Genomic DNA, 21,728 nt, shown 5'->3' with positions numbered 1-21,728 from the left:
CACTGCAACAACAACAATAAACACTGCAACAACAACAATAAACACTGCAACAATAAACACTGCAACTACAACAATAAACACTGCAACAACAACAAACACTAAACAACAATAAACACTGCAACTACAACAATAAACACTGCAACAACAACAATAAACACTGCAACAATAAACACTGCAACTACAACAATAAACACTGCAACAACAACAATAAACACTGCAACAACAACAATAAACACTGCAACAACAACAATAAACACTGCAACAACAACAATAAACACTGCAACAACAACAATAAACAATAAACACTGCAACAATAAACACTGCAACAACAACAATAAACACTGCAACAACAACAATAAACACTGCAACAACAACAATAAACACTGCAAACAATAAACACTGCAACTACAACAATAAACACTGCAACAACAACAATAAACACTGCAACAACAACAATAAACACTGCAACAACAACAATAAACACTGCAACAATAAACACTGCAACAACAACAACAATAAACACTGCAACTAAACAAACAATAAACACTGCAACAACAACAATAAACACTGCAACAATAAACACTGCAACTACAACAATAAACACTGCAACAACAACAATAAACACTGCAACAACAACAATAAACACTGCAACTACAACAATAAACACTGCAACAACAACAATAAACACTGCAACAATAAACACTGCAACAACAACAATAAACACTGCAACAACAAACACTGCAACAACAACAATAAACACTGCAACAATAAACACTGCAACAACAACAATAAACACTGCAACAATAAACACTGCAACAACAACAATAAACACTGCAACAACAAACACTGCAACAACAACAATAAACACTGCAACAATAAACACTGCAACAACAACATTAAACACTGCAACAACAAACACTGCAACAACAACAATAAACACTGCAACAATAAACACGGCAACAACAACCATAAACACTGCAACAACAACAATAAACACTGCAACATTAAACACGGCAACAACAACTTGAGTTTTCGCTCAAAACAAAGACCGATAGTTGATCGTCATGATTAGCGTTCACATTTCAAGTTCGGAATCTGCCATTATTAACTTTTACGTCTGACTCTTTCCATTCCCTCTTTCCAGTCATGTTCCTGCCAAAGAAGACTAAAGACAAGGATGTGGAGTCTAAGAGCCAGGTGATCGATGGCATCAGTCGACTGATCTGCACTGCCAAGCACCAGCAGACCATGCTGAGGGGTAAGACTCCCTCCTAAGACTCCCTCCTAAGACTCCCTCCTAAGACTCCCTCCTAAGACTCCCTCCTAAGACTCCCTCCTAAGACTCCCTCCTAAGACTCCCTCCTAAGACTCCCTCCTAAGACTCCTTCCTAAGACTCCTCCCTAAGACTCCTCCCTAAGACTCCTCCCTAAGACTCCTCCCTAAGACTCCTCCCTAAGACTCCTCCCTAAGACTCCTCCCTAAGACTCCTCCCCTAAGACTCCTCCCTAAGACTCCTCCCTAAGACTCCTCCCTAAGACTCCCTCCTAAGACTCCCTCCTAAGACTCCCTCCTAAGACTCCCTCCTAAGACTCCCTCCTAAGACTCCTTCCTACCTCTCCTTCCTACCTCCCCTTCCTAAGACTCCCTCCTAAGACTCCCTCCTAAGACTCCCTCCTACCTCCTAAGACTCCTAAGAATCCTTCCTACCTCTCCTTCCTAAGACTCCCTCCTACCTCTCCTTCCTAAGACTCCCTCCTAAGACTCCCTCCTAAGACTCCCTCCTAAGACTCCCTCCTAAGACTACTTCCTACCTCCTAAGGTTGCAAAATTCTGGTCACTTTCCCAGGTTTTCCAGAAAGGGAATAAGCAGGAAATCTGGGAAATTTGGGGAAAGTTACTGTAATTTTGCTGCCCTCCTACCTCCATGTTGTGTCCTCATTTCACCCATCATAGAGTAAGGGTCTGCAACTGGCGGCCCACGGACCACATTGGGCCCCTGGTATTAGTGAGCCTGGTATTACATGAATTATGAAGAACTACTAATTCAACAAGTAAAGTTTTTATTTTATTTTTTTATTCTCTCTTTTCTTCCAGTGCTGATTGACGGCGTGGAGTGGAATGATGTCAAGTTTTTCCAGTTGGCGGCACAGTGGTCGTCACACGTCAAACATTTCCCCATCGGGATCTTTGGACACACTAAAGGGCCTTACTAGCAGGCCCCGCAGGCAGCAACTAGAACTAGTATCCATAGAGACCGTTACCACAGTAGCGACCGTTACCACAGTAGCGACCGTTGCCACAGCAGCGACCGTTACCATAGACACTCATCTGGAACTGAGGACGACGCCCCCGCTCTCATGTGCCAATAGCCTTTAACCTCCCAGCTCCAGGCTTTGCACTGCCCCCCCCCCCAGTCTGCACTGCCCCCCCCACCCGCACATCATAGCCTGGTCCCAGGTCTGTTTGTGTTGTCTTGTCAATGATTTGCTTGACAATGACTAGGAGTTGGCAAGACAGCACAAACGAATCTGGGACCCAATGTCTTAATTTAAGCTCCAGCTTTCCCTTGTGTTTTATGTTAATACGTTTCTGTGTGTTTGTTTTCTTCCATATGTATATTATAACCCTTCCCGAGGCAAGGCTGTCAAGGGGACATTTTGTTTTCTCACCCAAGCTTTCAAAAATAAAAATAAAAAACCTGCTGATGTTTTGAAAAAAAAAACGAGCAGAAACCTAACGAAATAATAATTTTATAAATTAACTAATTAACTCCTAAAAAGCGAGTGCTCAACTTTTCGGCCCCCTCCCTCTCTTTTTTTTTTGTATGTGGCGAAGATGGATCGTTTCAAACACTTTGCCAGGCACAAAATTAGCTAGATAACTTTGTAACCAAAGGCCCTGAAATGGCTGGTGGAGAAGGGAGGATGGAGGATGGAGGATGGAGGATGGAGGATGGAGGGTGGTGGATGGAGGATGGAGGATGGAGGATGGAGGGTGGAGGATGACAACACAGAAGAGATTACTTATCTTGTAAGGCTGGAAGAAGGATGGATCTGGATCCTCAAAGACTTTAAGCCTAGACAGCTAAATAGAAACAAATGGAATGGAGAGGGACCTACCTGAATTTGTCCAACAGGAACTTTTGTTTCCATAACAAAACATTCTCCATTGTAAAACTTTTTTGCTACAGTGTGCACTAATGAATACTCCCCTAATGACAGTGGCTCCTGTTATAGCCGGCTACTGAGACCCTCTGCAGTCATCGGATGTAGCCGGCCACTGAGACTCTCTGCACTCATCGGATGTAGCCGGCTACTGAGACCCTCTGCACTCATCAGATGTAGCTGGCCACTGAGACTCTCTGCACTCATCGGATGTAGCCGGCTACTGAGACCCTCTGCACTCATCGGATGTAGCCGGCCACTGAGACCCTCTGCACTCATCAGATGTAGCCGGCCACTGAGACCCTCTGCACTCATCAGATGTAGCCGGCTACTGAGACCCTCTGCACTCATCGGATGTAGCCGGCCACTGAGACCCTCTGCACTCATCAGATGTAGCCGGCTACTGAGACCCTCTGCACTCATCAGATGTAGCCGGCTACTGAGACCCTCTGCACTCATCGGATGTAGCCGGCTACTGAGACCCTCTGCACTCATCGGATGTAGCCGGCTACTGAGACCCTCTGCACTCATCGGATGTAGCCGGCTACTGAGACCCTCTGCACTCATCGGATGTAGCCGGCTACTGAGACCCTCTGCACTCATCGGATGTAGCCGGCTACTGAGACCCTCTGCACTCATCGGATGTAGCCGGCCACTGAGACCCTCTGCACTCATCAGATGAAGACTGAAATGTGCAATAGATTTAGCCTGAAATCCAGACCTGTTTTGTGCTAACATTCCACACCTTGTACTCCATGTCATATGTTTGGAGTGGCAAGGAGTGGAATGATGGCACAAACAGACAGGTACCAGGCTACGATATACTATATACGTCCTGTACATCCAATCAATTACATGTAAATGCAACTCGTCACTGACCCGGCAATGACAAATGGTTGATGCATATCTTGCACTCTTATCCTGTCCTCTCTCTCTCTATCCTGTCCTCTCTCTCTCTCTATCCTGTCCTCTCTCTCTCTATCCTGTCCTCTCTCTCTCTATCCTGTCCCCTCTCTCTCTATCCTGTCCTCTCTCTCTCTATCCTGTCCCCTCTCTCTCTATCCTGTCCTCTCTCTTTCTCTTTCCCTCTCCCCTCTCTCGCTCTTTCTCTCTCCCCTCTCTCTCTTCTCTCTCCCCCTCTCTTTCTCCCCCCCCCCCTCTCTCTCCCCCTCTCTCTCCCTCTTCCCCTCCCTCTCTTTCTCCCCCTCCCTCTCTTTCTCCCCCCTCTCTTTCTCTCTCCCCTCTCCCCCCTCTCTTCTCCCCCCCCTCTCTCTTCCCCCCTCTCTCTTCCTCCCTCCCCTTCTCCCCTCCCTCTCTTTCCCTCTTCCCCTCCCTCTCTTTCCCTCTTCCCCTCCCTCTCTTTCCCTCTTCCCCTCCCTCTCTTTCCCTCTTCCCCCTCCCTCTCTTTCCCTCTTCCCCCTCCCTCTCTTTCCCTCTTCCCCCTCCCTCTCTTTCCCTCTTCCCCTCCCTCTCTTTCCCTCTTCCCCTCCCTCTCTTTCCCTCTTCCCCTCCCTCTCTTTCCCTCTTCCCCCCCTCTCTCTTTCCCTCTTCCCCCTCTCTCTCTTTCCCTCTTCCCCCCTCTCTCTCTTTCCCTCTTCCCCCTCTCTCTCTTTCCCTCTTCCCCTCTCTCTCTTTCCCTCTTCCCCTCCCTCTCTTTCCCTCTTCCCCTCCCTCTCTTTCCCTCTTCCCCCCTCCCTCTCTTTCCCTCTTCCCCTCCCTCTCTTTCCCTCTTCCCCTCCCTCTCTTTCCCTCTTCCCCCCTCCCTCTCTTTCCCTCTTCCCCTCCCTCTCTTTCCCTCTTCCCCCCCCTCTCTTTCCCTCCCTCTTCCCCTCCCCCTCCCTCTTTTTCCCTCTTCCCCCTCCCTCTCTTTCCCTCTTCCCCCCCCCTCTCTTTCCCTCTTCCCCCCTCCCTCTCTTTCCCTCTTCCCCCCCTCTCTCTTTCCCTCTTCCCCCTCTCTCTCTTTCCCTCTTCCCCCTCTCTCTCTTTCCCTCTTCCCCCCTCTCTCTCTTTCCCTCTTCCCCTCCCTCTTTCCCTCTTCCCCTCCCTCTTTTTCCTCTTCCCCCTCTCTCTTTCCCTCTTCCCCCTCTCTCTCTTTCCCTCTTCCCCCCTCTCTCTCTTTCCCTCTTCCCCTCCCTCTCTTTCCCTCTTCCTCCCTCCCCTTCTCCCCCTCTCTCCTTCGCTCTCATTCCATCCATCCTTCTACCCTATCCTGTTTCTCACAACAACCAAGACCACACTCCGTTCGACACTCCACACACCTTCTGTCAGAATACTAGACCTACATTTAAACTTCAACTCACTCGGAGTCATATATCTAGAGAGACGGGACATTGAGGTTTCTGCATTTGACCTAACATGGCCGCCATAGAATGTTGTAGCGTCATCTCCCGATTCTAACATGACACGGAGAATTTTTAAACAGTGATATGTCACTGAACGTCTAGAATTTAGAACAATATATTCAACCGTCTAAAAGTTGTCCCAAGTCCACATATATATGGCTCTGCTCATTTGTTAAGAACCCCAATGCTCGGTCTGAACACTTAAATTGTCACTGAAAAATACTGTTGCTGCAACTGGTGTTAAAATCGGTCGAAACAGTTTACAGCAAGTAGAGGGATTTATGTTTCTAGAACCGTATCGCAATTGAGAATCGATTCACATTTAGATGGGGGTTATTTATTTGTCCGTTTTCGGCTGCCAGAGAAAGTCGACCTTTCCCAAAAACATAGATTAAATTTGCTTTGTGAAGCCTGGAATGATTTTTAAAAAAATGTTGGAACTGGCAACTTGTAGTTCTTTCCTCTGCAAGAATATACGTGTTTTAAGTTCTGTACTATGAAAATATATCCGGTGTATCTTGGAAAAGTGGATTGTATTGAATGTAAGGGTTCCCTTAATTAAAATATGTAGCCTATGGTTAAAAAGACTACCACTGTAATCCCAATGTTGGGGATAATAAAACTAGACTCGTAAATGTCTGCTTTTGATTGACTTAACGTGATATTAATCCTTTGTTATTATTTGTGATGTTTTTATCTAGGTGCAAATTTCAAGTGACGGCTAACCTAAATGTATTATGGGGAGGACAACTTTGCCTAAGTTAACAAGCGAACTGGGGGGGGGGGGGGGTTGATTTGCAGGTCAGCTGGGTTTTTTAAAATTTGCGGGTCAGCTGGGGGGTTGAAGCTGGGGGGGGATGCAGGTCAGCTGGGTTTTTGAAAATTTGCGGGTCAGCTGGGGGGTGATTTGCAGGTCAACTGGGGGTTAATGGTTAATTTGCGGGTCAACTGGGGGGTTCATTTGCGGATCAGCTGGGGGGTTGATTTGCGGGTCAGCTGGGGGGGTTGATTTGCGAGTCAGCTGGGGGGTAATTTGCGGGTCAACTGGGGGTTAATTTGCTGATCAGCTGGGGGGGGGGTTGATTTGCGAGTCAGCTGGGGGGGTGTTATGATTGTGTCAGGCAGATTGAGAAGCTTGCAGCAGAGCAGGAAGCGACTGCTACAGAGCGCGTGGGGGGGTGATGTCATCAACGACGACATCAACAGCACTGCGGCTCGGGAATATCTTTCTTCACCATCATGTAGCTTCGAGACAGAACGATTGCAGATATACACTTCTATAATAGCTGGCTATAATAGTGTGGCTGTGCATTGAGCAACGTTTTAAAATAAAATAAAAATCCCAATTGGATGAGGAATCGCAAGCTGGCTAGGCTCACCGCTCCAGGAAAAATGAAGGAGGTGAAGGGTTGCGGTATGCGGTCCTCCGTGGGCTTTCTGTCCCAGAGAAGGCTCTTCGGTAACCCGCTGATGAAGGAAGAATTTCAGAGACTCCGGTTGGCAGGATGCACGAGCCTTTACAAGAAAGACATGCTGGGACATTTCGGGTGTGTAAACGCCATAGAGTTTTCCAACAATGGAGGAGAATACCTTGTGTCCGGTAAGTTTAGTAGCTGCAGATCATCCTCTAGTTAGCATAGTTGTTAGCCTAGCAGCTACTGTGTTGTTGACAGATTATAGCTATAACTAGCTAAACTTGCACGTCAGTTTTACAAGCTTAGTTGGCTGGTCGAGTCATCATATGCACATTTTGACTCTCCAGTCATCCATTCCCCCCCCCCCCAAAATGTAGTTTGTCAATTACGAGCAAGGAAAACAATGAGATGTGCAGGTCATGTTTAAATGGGTAAAATAATTTAGGCTATCTAGGTTAGCATGCTATCCAGCTGACAGAACTAGCTAGCGACACAGTTCTGCATTCCTGCCCCTTCCTTTTGATATAGACTGACATTAGCTACCGGTAGCTAACTAGTTATCGTTTTAATAACATTATACAGTTAGCTAACTATGCAACTTTTAACCAGTCTTTTTCACTACTCCAGTTTTGGCGTATAATAGGGAGAGTTTGGATTTAGAAGAGTAATGACTCTGCTGTGTTTCACTGCTGGTGGGCCTTGCAAGCTGATGAAGCCCTTCAGAGCAGCGGAGAACAACTTGGCCTGTGTTTACAATGTCTTGTCTGTCCACCCATCTCTTTCGATCTCTGTTCTCTTTTGTGCCCTCTCTCTCTGACTCTCTCCTTCCCTCTCTTTCTTGCTCTCTCCCCATCTCCCTCCTTCCCCCTCTCTCTCCCCCCCCCCCCCCATCTCCTCCCTCCTTCCCTCTCTCCCCCCCATCTCCCTCTCTCTCTCTCCCCATCTCCTCCTTCCTCTCTCTCCCCCATCTCCCTCCTTCCCTCTCTCTCTCCCCCATCTCCCTCCTTACCTCTCTCTCTCCCCATCTCCCTCCTTACCTCTCTCTCTCCCCATCTCCTCCTTACCTCTCTCTCTCCCCATCTCCTCCTTACCTCTCTCTCTCTCCCCCTTACCTCTCTCCTCCCCATCTCCCTCCTTACCTCTCTCTCTCCCCATCTCCCTCCTTACCTCTCTCTCTCCCCATCTCCCTCCTTACCTCTCTCTCTCCCCATCTCCCTCCTCCTTACCTCTCTCCCCCATCTCCCTCCTTACCGCTCTCTCCCCCATCTCCCTCCTTACCTCTCTCTCTCCCCATCTCCCTCCTTCTCCCCATCCTCCTCTCTCTCTCCCCATCTCCTCCTTACCGCTCTCTCTCCCCATCTCCCCTTATCTCCTCCCCATCTCCCTCCTTACCTCTCTCTCTCCCCATCTCCCTCCTTACCTCTCTCTCTCCCCATCTCCCTCCTTACCTCTCTCTCCCCATCTCCCATCTCTCTCTCCCCATCTCCCTCCTTACCTCTCTCTCTCCCCATCTCCCTCCTTACCTCTCTCTCCCCATCTCCCCTTACCTCTCCTCTCCCCATCTCCTCCTTACCTCTCTCTCTCCCCATCTCCCTCCTTACCTTATCTCCTCTCTCTCTCCCCCCATCTCCTCCTTACCTCTCTCTCCCCATCTCCCCTTACCTCTCTCTCTCGCCATCTCCCTCCTTACCTCTCTCTCTCCCCATCTCCTCCTTACCTCTCTCTCTCCCCATCTCCCTCCTTACCTTCTCTCCCCCATCTCCCTCCTCTCTCTCTCCCCATCTCCCTCCTTACCTCTCTCTCCCCATCCCCTCCCTCTCTCTCTCCCATCTCCTCTCCTCTCTCCCCCCATCTCCCTCCTTACCTCTCTCTCTCCCCATCTCCCTCCTTACCTCTCTCTCTCCCCATCTCCCTCCTTACCTCTCTCTCTCCCCATCTCCCTCCTTACCTCTCTCTCTCCCCATCTCCCTCCTTACCTCTCTCTCTCCCCCTCTCCTCCTTACCTCTCTCTCCCCCATCTCCCTCCTCCTTACTCCCTCCTCTCTCTCTCCCCATCTCCCTCCTTATCTCCCTCCTTACCTCTCTCTCCCATCTCCCTCCTTACCTCTCTCTCTCCCCATCTCCCTCCTTACCTCTCTCTCTCCCCATCTCCCTCTCTCTCTCCCCATCTCCCTCTCTTCTCCCTCCTTCCCTCTCTCCTTCCCTGCCACAGGAGGGGATGACCGCAGGGTGTTACTATGGAACATGGAGAGAGCTCTTCATGCCCGCTCAGCCAAGCCTCTCAAACTGAAGGGAGAACACCTCTCCAACATCTTCTGTCTGGCATTCGACAGCACCAACAAGAGGGTGTTTTCTGGGGGTCAGTGGACAAACCATCACCCATTAATCTGTCAGTCAATCAGTTTCATTAGTTAGCATAGGGTAGGAATTCAGACACCAGGGTTTTAGTTAGCACAGGGTAGGAATTCAGACACCAGGGTTTTAGTTAGCATGGGGTAGGAATTCAGACACCAGGGTTTTAGTTAGCATGGGGTAGGAATTCAGACACCAGGGTTTTAGTTAGCATAGGGTAGGAATTCAGACACCAGGGTTTTAGTTAGCATAGGGTAGGAATTCAGACACCAGGGTTTTAGTTAGCATAGGGTAGGAATTCAGACACCAGGGTTTTAGTTAGCATAGGGTAGGAATTCAGACACCAGGGTTTTAGTTAGCATAGGGTAGGAATTCAGACACCAGGGTTTTAGTTAGCACAGGGTAGGAATTCAGAAACCAGGGTTTTAGTTAGCACGGGGTAGGAATTCAGACACCAGGGTTTTAGTTAGCATAGGGTAGGAATTCAGACACCAGGGTTTTAGTTAGCATAGGGTAGGAATTCAGACACCAGGGTTTTAGTTAGCATAGGGTAGGAATTCAGACACCAGGGTTTTAGTTAGCATAGGGTAGGAATTCAGACAGCAGGGTTTTAGTTAGCACGGGGTAGGAATTCAGAAACCAGGGTTTTAGTTTTAGGAATTCAGACACCAGGGTTTTAGTTAGCATAGGGTAGGAATTCAGAAACCAGGGTTTTAGTTAGCATAGGGTAGGAATTCAGACACCAGGGTTTTAGTTAGCATAGGGTAGGAATTCAGACACCAGGGTTTTAGTTAGCATAGGGTAGGAATTCAGACACCAGGGTTTTAGTTAGCATAGGGTAGGAATTCAGACACCAGGTCTTTAGTTAGCATAGGGTAGGAATTCAGACACCAGGGTTTTAGTTAGCATAGGGTAGGAATTCAGACACCAGGTCTTTAGTTAGCATAGGGTAGGAATTCAGACACCAGGGTTTTAGTTAGCATAGGGTAGGAATTCAGACACCAGGGTTTTAGTTAGCATAGGGTAGGAATTCAGACACCAGGGTTTTAGTTAGCATAGGGTAGGAATTCAGACACCAGGGTTTTAGTTAGCATAGGGTAGGAATTCAGACACCAGGGTTTTAGTTAGCATAGGGTAGGAATTCAGACACCAGGGTTTTAGTTAGCATAGGGTAGTAATTCAGACACCAGGGTTTTAGTTAGCACAGGGTAGGAATTCAGACACCAGGGTTTTAGTTAGCACAGGGTAGGAATTCAGAAACCAGGGTTTTAGTTAGCATCGGGTAGGAATTCAGACACCAGGGTTTTTCCTGGATGTAAATGGGGCCTAGGTGGTGGGCGTGGTGGGGGCGTGGCCAATGGTGCATCGCTGACTGTACATTTTAGAGGCCCTCCTGTTGGCTGCAGAAGTAGCATATCTAGGTCGAAACCACATTCCCTTCCCTGCTCCACTTTCCCATGACTTATGCTGTCTGAGTGACTCAAACGTAACACGATCATGTCAACAATTATCCCTCCCCCCTAAACATTCTTTAACATATGCACCCCGAAAAACACACAGGCCACCCACCCAAGACTTTTCCATGCAGGGGAAAAACCCTGGGCTTGAGTGATTAGATCACGGTTTGAGAGACGACCTGTGGGCGGTGGCTACTAGCCCGGGTTCCAGATCGGTTTGTGCTATCTTGACAACTTCTTGTCACACAGCGTTTTTAAGGTACCTTGGGATTGGGACACGCCAATGTTATAACGTCCTTCCTCCGAAAAGGCAGCATTCTTGCCGATTTGATCACAGCTGTTGTCATGGCAAACACTGACCTACACATTGACCTGTTTTGCCATAGCAATGACGTGTGTGTGTGTTTGGCACAAACAGATCTGGGCCTTAGACCAGGTGACTACTACTAGCTATCCTGGGTTAGTGGTTCACTTGTTCTGTAGAGGGCTTGAGTTACCTGACCTCGGCTGTTTATAGACAGTTATGTTCGGAGACCCCCATTTGAATTGACAGCTAACACCACATTCAAAAAGCTGTGCCTAATCGTTTGTCTTAACTCCGTAAAGTTGCTATATTTGTTGCGTTATGAGTAATATCACATACGGCAATGAAAAGAAAACATGCAGTTGTTGACGTAAAGTATGTCGTATGGGTAGTTCCTGGAAAAGCATTGCTTATCAATGGTCTTATCTTTGGAGCGGCAGGGTAGTCTAGTGGTTAGAGTGTAGGGGCGGCAGGGTAGCCTAGTGGTTAGAGTGTAGAGGCGGCAGGGTAGCCTAGTGGTTAGAGTGGAGGGGTGGCAGGGTAGCCTAGTGGTTAGTGTAGGGGCGGCAGGGTAGCCTAGTGGTTAGAGTGTAGGGGCGGCAGGGTAGCCTAGTGGTTAGAGTGTAGAGGGGGTAGCCTAGTGGTTAGGGAGGCGGCAGGGTAGCCTAGTGGTTAGAGTGTAGAGGCGGCAGGGTGGGGTAGCCTAGTGGTTAGAGTGTAGAGGCGGCAGGGCCTAGTGGTTAGAGTGTAGGGCGGCAGGGTAGCCTAGTGGTTAGAGTGTAGAGGCGGCAGGGTAGCCTAGTGGTTAGAGTGTAGAGGTGGCAGGGTAGTCTAGTGGTTAGAGTGTAGAGGCGGCAGGGTAGCCTAGTGGTTAGAGTGTAGGGGCGGCAGGGTAGCCTAGTGGTTAGAGTGTAGAGGCGGCAGGGTAGTCTAGTGGTTAGAGTGTAGGGGCGGCAGGGTAGCCTAGTGGTTAGAGTGTAGGGGCGGCAGGGTAGCCTAGTGGTTAGAGTGTAGGGGCGGCAGGGTAGCCTAGTGGTTAGAGTGGAGGGGTGGCAGGGTAGCCTAGTGGTTAGAGTGTAGGGGCGGCAGGGTAGCCTAGTGGTTAGAGTGTAGGGGCGGCAGGGTAGCCTAGTGGTTAGAGTGTAGAGGAGGAAGGGTAGTCTAGTGGTTAGAGTGTAGGGGCAGGGTAGCCTAGTGGTTAGAGTGTAGGGGCGGCAGGGTAGCCTAGTGGTTAGAGTGTAGGGGCGGCAGGGTAGCCTAGTGGTTAGAGTGTAGGGGCGGCAGGGTAGTGGTTAGGTGTAGGGGCAGGGTAGCCTAGTGGTTAGAGTGTAGGGGCGGCAGGGTAGCCTAGTGGTTAGAGTGTAGCGGCAGGGTAGCCTAGTGGTTAGAGTGTAGAGGAGGTAGGGTAGCCTAGTGGTTAGGTGTAGGGTAGTGGTTAGAGTGTAGAGGAGGTAGGGTAGTGGGTTAGAGCGTTGGACTAGTAACCGAAAGGTTGCAAGTTCGAATCCCCGAGCTGACAAGGTACAAATCTGTCGTTCTGCCCCTGAACAGGCAGTTAACCCACTGTTCCTAGGCCGTCATTGAAAATAAGAATTTGTTCTTAACTAGTAAAATAAAGGTAAAATAAAAAAAAATTAAATAAAAAATTTGAGTTATGAATGTGTCGTGCTGTCCTTCCTGACCTAGCTACCCTTACTACCTTTTTGAAATGTAGTGTTTCTATCGGGATTTGTTTTGGCACGTGCTTACCCCCCTCTTTTCATTCATATGTTTTGTCTCTTGTCTCAAAGGCAACGATGAACAGGTCATCCTTCATGATGTAGAACGGTGAGTATGTTTATTTAATTATTCGTCGTCAGCTGCATTGTGTATTTATTTATTTACGTATTTATTTACGTATTTATTTATTTATTTATTTACTTATTTACTTATTTATTTACTTATTTATTTACTTATTTACTTATTTGTTTACTTATTTGTTTACTTACTTATTTGTTTACTTATTTATTTATTTACTTATTTATTTATTTACTTATTTATTTACTTATTTATTTATTTACTTATTTACTTATTTACTTATTTATTTACTTATTTATTTACTTATTTACTTATTTGTTTACTTATTTGTTTACTTACTTATTTGTTTACTTATTTATTTATTTACTTATTTATTTATTTACTTATTTATTTACTTACTTATTTATTTACTTACTTATTTATTTATTTACTTATTTATTTACTTATTTATTTATTTATTTACTTATTTATTTATTTATTTACTTATTTATTTATTTACTTATTTATTTATTTACTTATTTACTTATTTGTTTACTTATTTGTTTACTTATTTATTTATTTACTTATTTGTTTACTTATTTATTTATTTACTTAGGCCCATCACTTCTTTAAGAGTATAGGCCATTTTGACCACTCCTCTCCCATCGCGGTCTGTTCTGGGCAGTCTTCTCCAGCTCCTTCTATATGGGGACGCAGGATAGCCTAGTGGTTAGAGCGTTGGACTAGTAACCGAAAGGTTGCAAGATCGAATCCCCGAGCTGACAAGGTTAAAAACCTAGCTTTCTGCCCCCTGAACAAGGCAGTTAACCCACTGTTCCTAGACCAGTTAACCCACTGTTCCTAGACCAGTTAACCCACTGTTCCTAGACCAGTTAACCCACTGTTCCTAGACCAGTTAACCCACTGTTCCTAGACCAGTTAACCCACTGTTCCTAGACCAGTTAACCCACTGTTCCTAGACCAGTTAACCCACTGTTCATAGACCAGTTCTTAACTGAGTTGCCTAGTTACATAAAGCAACAAATATCGCGTGCCGGTCCTCCTTGTATCTGCTGCTCTTATTCTCTTCAATGCTTTTCAATTAGAATAATGTGGAATTTGGTTTTACTTTGTGAATTGAAATGGAATTGACCCCAACCCAGCTCGTCATGCATTTAGCTGCAGGTTAATGTAATGGGGTGGTGGTGGGCGTGGCCAATGGTGCATCGTTAATGTAATGGGGCTTAGGTGGTGGTGGGCGTGGCCAATGGTGCATCGTTAATGTAATGGGGCTTAGGTGGTGGTGGGCGTGGCCAATGGTGCATCGTTAATGTACAACGACATTACAACTTCTCTCTGTCGGCGAGACGTTAATGCAGACATCTGTTCCCATAGCAACGATAGCTTACTACTTAGAATTTCAATACATTTCTTCTAAGTGGAATGTTAGTACTAATACATGGACATTGGAACATATATATATATATTTTTAAATAGCATGTAAAGACGTCTTGTTGTTTTTTAATAAAAGGTGGTGGGCGTGGCGGTGGGCGTGGTGGTGGGCGTGGCCAATGGTGGTTTATAAAAACCAAAACATTTCAATACAGCTGTATTCTGTTTCCCCTCCAGAGGCGAGACTCTGAACGTGTTCCTTCACGACGATGCGGTGTACGGCCTGTCGGTCAGCCCCGTTAACGACAACGTGTTCGCCAGCTCCTCGGACGACGGACGGGTCCTGATCTGGGACACGCGTGAGCGACCACACGGAGGTACTTAACGTGCATAAACACACACATACAGGGCATTCGGAAAGTGTTCAGGCCCCTTCACTTTTTCCACATTGTGTTACGGTTACAGCCTTACTCTAAAATGGATTTAAATAACAAAAATATCCTCATCAATCTAAACACACTACCCCGTAATGACATCACACTACCCCGTAATGACATCACACTACCCCGTAATGACATCACACTACCCCGTAATGACATCACACTACCTCGTAATGACATATAGTTTCAGAGTATTACTGTATATAAAGCTATAGTTTCAGTGTATTACTGTATATAAAGCTATAGTTTCAGAGTATTACTGTATATAAAGCTATAGTTTCAGTGTATTACAGTATATAAAGCTATAGTTTCAGAGTATTACTGTATATAAAGCTATAGTTTCAGAGTATTACTGTATATAAAGCTATAGTTTCAGTGTATTACTGTATATAAAGCTATAGTTTCAGTGTATTACTGTATATAAAGCTATAGTTTCAGAGTATTACTGTATATAAAGCTATAGTTTCAGAGTATTACTGTATATAAAGCTATAGTTTCAGAGTATTACTGTATATAAAGCTATAGTTTCAGTGTATTACTGTATATAAAGCTATAGTTTCAGTGTATTACTGTATATAAAGCTATAGTTTCAGTGTATTACTGTATATAAAGCTATAGTTTCAGTGTATTACTGTATATAAAGCTATAGTTTCAGAGTATTACTGTATATAAAGCTATAGTTTCAGTGTATTACTGTATATAAAGCTATAGTTTCAGTGTATTACTGTATATAAAGCTATAGTTTCAGTGTATTACTGTATATAAAGCTATAGTTTCAGAGTATTACTGTATATAAAGCTATAGTTTCAGAGTATTACTGTATATAAAGCTATAGTTTCAGTGTATTACTGTATATAAAGCTATAGTTTCAGAGTATTACTGTATATAAAGCTATAGTTTCAGTGTATTACAGTATATAAAGCTATAGTTTCAGTGTATTACAGTATATGAAACATGCAATAGGCTTCCCCTTGATCAATAACCATGTCAACAGAGTTAAAATCCATGTCCTTCCCTGTGTGTTTCAGAGCCCTTCTGTCTGGCCAACTACCCATCAGCCTTCCACAGTGTGATGTTCAACCCGGCAGAGCCCCGACTACTGGCTACAGCCAACTCCAAGGAAGGGGTGGGGCTGTGGGACATACGCAAACCTCGCACGTGAGACAACATGGCCGCCGTTAACTGTCACTCTCAGAAACTTCGGCAACTTTTTTCCCCCCACTCTCTAACTCCTGAGAACTTTCAGGCTGTGATCCAGCGTCTGTCTGACCCAATTAGTCCACTAGAGGGCGCTGTTGTTTTTATTATTGAGTCATTGCTTCTAGTGTTGCAACGGTATATGCCACAGTAAAATCACGATACCGACGTTTCAGAACACCGTAGTACTGTTTCATATGTTACTACCGACCTTTTTCCAGCCCTGTCGATCTAAAGAACCTCCTGGGACACGTTAGGAAGTGTTAATTAATTTATTTTTGTAATTTTTTTATTTTTTTTAACCTTTATTTTACTAGACAAGTCAGTTAAGAACAAATTCTTATTTTCAATGACGGCCTAGGAACAGTGGGTTAACTGCCTGTTCAGGGGGCAGAACGACAGATTTGTACCTTGTCAGCTCGGGGATTCGAACTTGCAACCTTTCGGTTACTAGTCCAACGCTCTAACCACTAGGCCCCCAGCCAAGTCCGTTGTGTTTATAGAGTCAGTTGAATATAAGCGAACGGCCTCTAGTCTCTTGTATGAGCCGGTCCAATAATATCCACAGCACTTTCGTGCTTATGTCACGTGTGGCAGCTACTCATGAGATGTGCTTCAAAAGTATCATTCATATAGGCCTCGTGTTCCCCTAACTATATATTATTTTACATAAAGGCCTCGTGTTCCCCTAACTATATATTATTCTACATATAGGCCTCGTGAAACCCTGACTATATATTATTTTAAATATAGGCCTCGTGTTCCCCTAACTATATATTATTTTACATATAGGCCTCGTGTTCCCCTAACTATATATTATTTTACATAAAGGCCTCGTGTTGATTCATATAGGCCTCGTGTTCCCTAACTATATATTATTTTACATATAGGCCTCGTGTTCCCTAACTATATATTATTTTACATATTGGCCTCGTGTTCCCTAACTATATATTATTTTACATAAAGGCCTCGTGTTGATTCATATAGGCCTCGTGTTCCCTAACTATATATTATTTTACATATAGGCCTCGTGTTCCCTAACTATATATTATTTTACATAAAGGCCTCGTGTTGATTCATATAGGCCCCGTGAAACCCTAACTATATATTATTTTACATATAGGCCCCGTGTTCCCTAACTATATATTATTTTACATATTGGCCTCGTGTTCCCTAACTATATATTATTTTACATAAAGGCCTCGTGTTGATTCATATAGGCCTCGTGTTCCCTAACTATATATTATTTTACATATAGGCCTCGTGTTCCCCTAACTATATATTATTTTACATAAAGGCCTCGTGTTGATTCATATAGGCCTCGTGTTCCCTAACTATATATTATTTTACATATAGGCCTCGTGTTCCCTAACTATATATTATTTTACATAAAGGCCTCGTGTTGATTCATATAGGCCTCGTGTTCCCTAACTATATATTATTTTACATATAGGCCTCGTGTTCCCGTAACTATATATTATTTTACATAAAGGCCTCGTGTTGATTCATATAGGCCTCGTGTTCCCCTAACTAAATATTATTTTTCATATAGGCCCCGTGTTCCCCTAACTATATATTATTTTACATAAAGGCCTCGTGTTGATTCATATAGGCCTCGTGTTCCCTAACTATATATTATTTTTCATATAGGCCTCGTGTTCCCTAACTATATATTATTTTACATAAAGGCCCCGTGTTCCCCTAACTATATATTATTTTACATATAGGCCTCGTGTTCCCTAACTATATATTATTTTACATATAGGCCTCGTGTTGATTCATATAGGCCCCGTGTTCCCCTAACTATATATTATTTTACATATAGGCCTCGTGTTGATTCATATAGGCCTCGTGTTCCCTAACTATATATTATTTTACATATAGGCCCGTTTGATTCATATAGGCCCCGTGTTCCCTAACTATATATTATTTTACATATAGGCCTCGTGTTGATTCATATAGGCCTCGTGTTCCCTAACTATATATTATTTTACATATAGGCCTCGTGTTCCCCTAACTATATATTATTTTACATATAGGCCTCGTGTTCCCTAACTATATATTATTTTACATATAGGCCCCGTGTTCCCCTAACTATATATTATTTTACATAAAGGCCTCGTGTTCATATAGGCCTCGTGTTCCCTAACTATATATTATTTTACATAAAGGCCTATTCATATAGGCCTCGTGTTCCCCTAACTATATATTATTTTACATATAGGCCTCGTGTTCCCCTAACTATATATTATTTTACATATAGGCCCCATGTTCCCCTAACTATATATTATTTTACATAAAGGCCTCGTGTTGATTCATATAGGCCTCGTGTTCCCCTAACTATATATTATTTTACATAAAGGCCTCGTGTTGATTCATATAGGCCTCGTGTTCCCCTAACTATATATTATTTTACATAAAGGCCTCGTGTTGATTCATATAGGCCTCGTGTTCCCCTAACTATATATTATTTTACATATAGGCCCCATGTTCCCCTAACTATATATTATTTTACATATAGGCCTCGTGTTCATTCATAAAGGCCTCGTGTTGATTCATATAGGCCTCGTGTTCCCCTAACTATATATTATTTTACATATAGGCCTCGTGTTGATTCATATAGGCCTCATGTTCCCCTAACTATATATTATTTTACATAAAGGCCTCGTGTTGATTCATATAGGCCTCGTGTTCCCCTAACTATATATTATTTTACATAAAGGCCTCGTGTTGATTCATATAGGCCTCGTGTTCCCCTAACTATATATTATTTTACATATAGGCCTTGTTGATTCATATAGGCCTCGTGTTCCCTAACTATATATTATTTTACATATAGGCCCGTGTTCCCCTAACTATATATTATTTTACATAAAGGCCTCGTGTTGATTCATATAGGCCTCTAACTATATATTATTTTACATATAGGCCCGTGTTCCCTAACTATATATTATTTTACATATAGGCCTCGTGTTCCCTAACTATATATTATTTTACATATAGGCCCCGTGTTCCCCTAACTATATATTATTTTACATATAGGCCTCGTGTTCCCTAACTATATATTATTTTACATATAAGCCTCGTGTTGATTCATATAGGCCCCATGTTCCCCTAACTATATATTATTCTACATATAGGCCTCGTGTTCCCCTAACTATATATTATTCTACATATAGGCCTCGTGAAACCCTGACTATATATTATTTTAAATATAGGCCTCGTGTTCCCCTAACTATATATTATTTTACATATAGGCCTCGTGTTCCCCTAACTATATATTATTTTACATAAAGGCCTCGTGTTCCCCTAACTATATATTATTCTACATATAGGCCTCGTGAAACCCTAACTATATATTATTTTACATATAGGCCCCATGTTGATTCATATAGGCCTCGTGTTCCCCTAACTATATATTATTTTACATATAGGCCCCATGTTCCCCTAACTATATATTATTCTACATATAGGCCTCGTGTTGATTCATATAGGCCTCGTGTTGATTCCTATAGGCCTCGTGGTCCCCTAACTATATATTATTTTACATAAAGGCCTCGTGTTCCCCTAACTATATATTATTTTACATAAAGGCCCCATGTTCCCCTAACTATATATTATTTTACATATAGGCCTCCCCTAACTATATGATTTTACATAAAGGCCTCGTGTTCCCTAACTATATAACTATTATTTTTTACATAAAGGCCTCGTGTTCCCCTAACTTATATTATTTTACATAAAGGCCCCATGTTCCCTAACTATATATTATTTTACATAAAGGCCTCGTGTTGATTCATATAGGCCTCGTGTTCCCCTAACTATATATTATTTTACATAAAGGCCTCGTGTTGATTCATATAGGCCTCGTGTTCCCCTAACTATATATTATTTTACATATAGGCCTCGTGTTCCCTAACTATATATTATTTTACATATAGGCCCCGTGTTGATTCATATAGGCCTCGTGTTCCCTAACTATATATTATTTTACATATAGGCCCCGTGTTCCCTAACTATATATTATTTTACATAAAGGCCTCGTGTTGATTCATATAGGCCTCGTGTTCCCTAACTATATATTATTTTACATAAAGGCCTCGTGTTGATTCATATAGGCCTCGTGTTCCCTAACTATATATTATTTTACATATAGGCCTCGTGTTCCCCTAACTATATATTATTTTACATATAGGCCCGTGTTGATTCATATAGGCCTCGTGTTCCCTAACTATATATTATTTTACATATAGGCCCCGTGTTCCCCTAACTATATATTATTTTACATATAGGCCTCGTGTTCCCTAACTATATATTATTTTACATAAAGGCCTCGTGTTGATTCATATAGGCCTCGTGTTCCCTAACTATATATTATTTTACATATAGGCCTGTGTTCCCTAACTATATATTATTTTACATATAGGCCTCGTGTTCCCTAACTATATATTATTTTACATATAGGCCCCGTGTTCCCCCTAACTATATATTATTTTACATATAGGCCCCGTGTTGATTCATATAGGCCTCGTGTTGATTCATATAGGCCTCGTGTTCCCTAACTATATATTATTTTACATATAGGCCCCGTGTTCCCTAACTATATATTATTTTACATATAGGCCTCGTGTTGATTCATATAGGCCCCATGTTCCCTAACTATATATTATTTTACATATAGGCCCCATGTTCCCCTAACTATATATTATTTTACATAAAGGCCCCATGTTCCCCTAACTATATATTATTTTACATATAGGCCTCGTGTTGATTCATATAGGCCCCATGTTCCCCTAACTATATTTTATTTTACATAAAGGCCCCATGTTCCCCTAACTATATATTATTTTTCATATAGGCCTCGTGTTCCCCTAACTATATATAAAATAATATATATCTTTCTGGTGCTCCTTCAATTCTGTATGGTGCGTAACGTTTTAGAAGTTGGGTGGTGTGTGTGTGTGAGGTGTGTGTGTGTGTGTGAGGTGGTGTGTGTGTGTGTGAGGTGGTGTGTGAGGTGGTGTGAGAGGTGGTGTGGTGTGAGAGGTGGTGTGGTGTGAGAGGTGGTGTGGTGTGTGTGAGGTGGTGTGGTGTGTGTGAGGTGGTGTGTGTGAGGTGATGTGTGTGTGTGTGTGAGGTGGTGTGTGTGTGGTGTGTGTGTGAGGTGGTGTGTGTGAGGTGGTGTGTGTGTGGTGGTGTGGTGTGTGTGTGTGAGGTGGTGTGGTGTGTGTGTGTGGTGTGGTGTGTGAGGTGGTGTGGTGTGTGAGGTGGTGTGTGTGAGGTGGTGTGGTGTGTGTGTGGTGTGTGAGAGGTGGTGAGAGGTGGTGTGTGTGAGAGGTGGTGTGGTGTGTGTGAGAGGTGGTGTGGTGTGTGTGAGAGGTGGTGTGGTGTGTGTGAGAGGTGGTGTGGTGTGGTGAGAGGTGGTGTGGTGTGAGGTGGTGGTGGTGTGATGTGTGTGAGAGGTGGTGTGGTGTGATGTGTGGTGTGATGTGTGTGAGAGGTGGTGTGGTGTGTGTGAGAGGAGGTGGTGTGATGTGTGTGAGAGGTGGTGTGATGTGTGTGTGAGAGGTGGTGTGATGTGTGTGTGTGAGAGAGAGGTGGTGATGTGTGTGTGTGAGAGGTGGTGTGTTGTGGTGTGTGTGAGAGGTGTTGTGGTGTGTGTGAGAGAGATGGTGTGTGTGAGATGGTGTGTGAGAGAGGTGGTGTGTGTGAGGTGGTGAGAGAGGCGGTGGTGTGAGTGTGAGAGGTGGTGTGGTGTGAGAGAGAGGTGGTGTGAGAGAGTGAGAGGTGTGGTGTGAGAGAGAGGTGGTGGTGTGTGAGAGGTGGAGTGGTGTGTGTGTTTTATGAGGGAGACAGAGGAAGGGAGGGAAGAGCGTCTCTGTGTTAAC

General features: G+C 44.1%; 2 protein-coding genes and 1 long non-coding RNA gene across 4 annotated transcripts in view; 2 read left to right on the top strand and 1 right to left on the bottom strand.

The window, feature by feature from the left end:
• The window catches only part of pacs2 (phosphofurin acidic cluster sorting protein 2), a 122,665-nt gene extending 120,230 nt beyond the window's left edge, over positions 1–2,435 (top strand). The window contains exons 21-22 of the mRNA XM_052485368.1: positions 1,145–1,258; positions 2,096–2,435. Coding sequence (XP_052341328.1) covers positions 1,145–1,258; positions 2,096–2,214 — 233 coding nt within the window. The 3' untranslated portion in view covers positions 2,215–2,435. The remainder of the gene's footprint in view (positions 1–1,144; positions 1,259–2,095) is intronic.
• A 4,211-nt stretch (positions 2,436–6,646) lies between these two features.
• Positions 6,647–21,728, top strand: part of dcaf5 (ddb1 and cul4 associated factor 5) — a 33,022-nt gene continuing 17,940 nt past the window's right edge. For both annotated transcript variants that reach the window (XR_008085695.1, XM_052485545.1), the window contains exons 1-5: positions 6,647–7,107; positions 9,135–9,281; positions 12,826–12,862; positions 14,441–14,580; positions 15,672–15,801. Coding sequence is in view for 1 of the 2 variants with exons in the window: in XM_052485545.1 (XP_052341505.1) it covers positions 6,858–7,107; positions 9,135–9,281; positions 12,826–12,862; positions 14,441–14,580; positions 15,672–15,801 (704 nt within the window). In the remaining variant the exon portion in view is untranslated. The remainder of the gene's footprint in view (positions 7,108–9,134; positions 9,282–12,825; positions 12,863–14,440; positions 14,581–15,671; positions 15,802–21,728) is intronic.
• On the bottom strand, positions 8,305–9,138 carry LOC127913482 (uncharacterized). Its single transcript, XR_008085696.1, has 3 exons — positions 9,027–9,138; positions 8,787–8,898; positions 8,305–8,370 (listed from the first exon to the last, which is right to left on the bottom strand). It is a non-coding gene; the product is annotated as an uncharacterized LOC127913482 (long non-coding RNA).

This window comes from Oncorhynchus keta, chromosome 29 (assembly GCF_023373465.1).
Source record: "Oncorhynchus keta strain PuntledgeMale-10-30-2019 chromosome 29, Oket_V2, whole genome shotgun sequence".
In the NCBI taxonomy this organism is placed as follows: Eukaryota; Metazoa; Chordata; class Actinopteri; order Salmoniformes; family Salmonidae; genus Oncorhynchus; species Oncorhynchus keta.
Note: the sequence above shows the minus strand (reverse complement) of the source record. Positions and strands in the feature narration are given on the sequence as shown.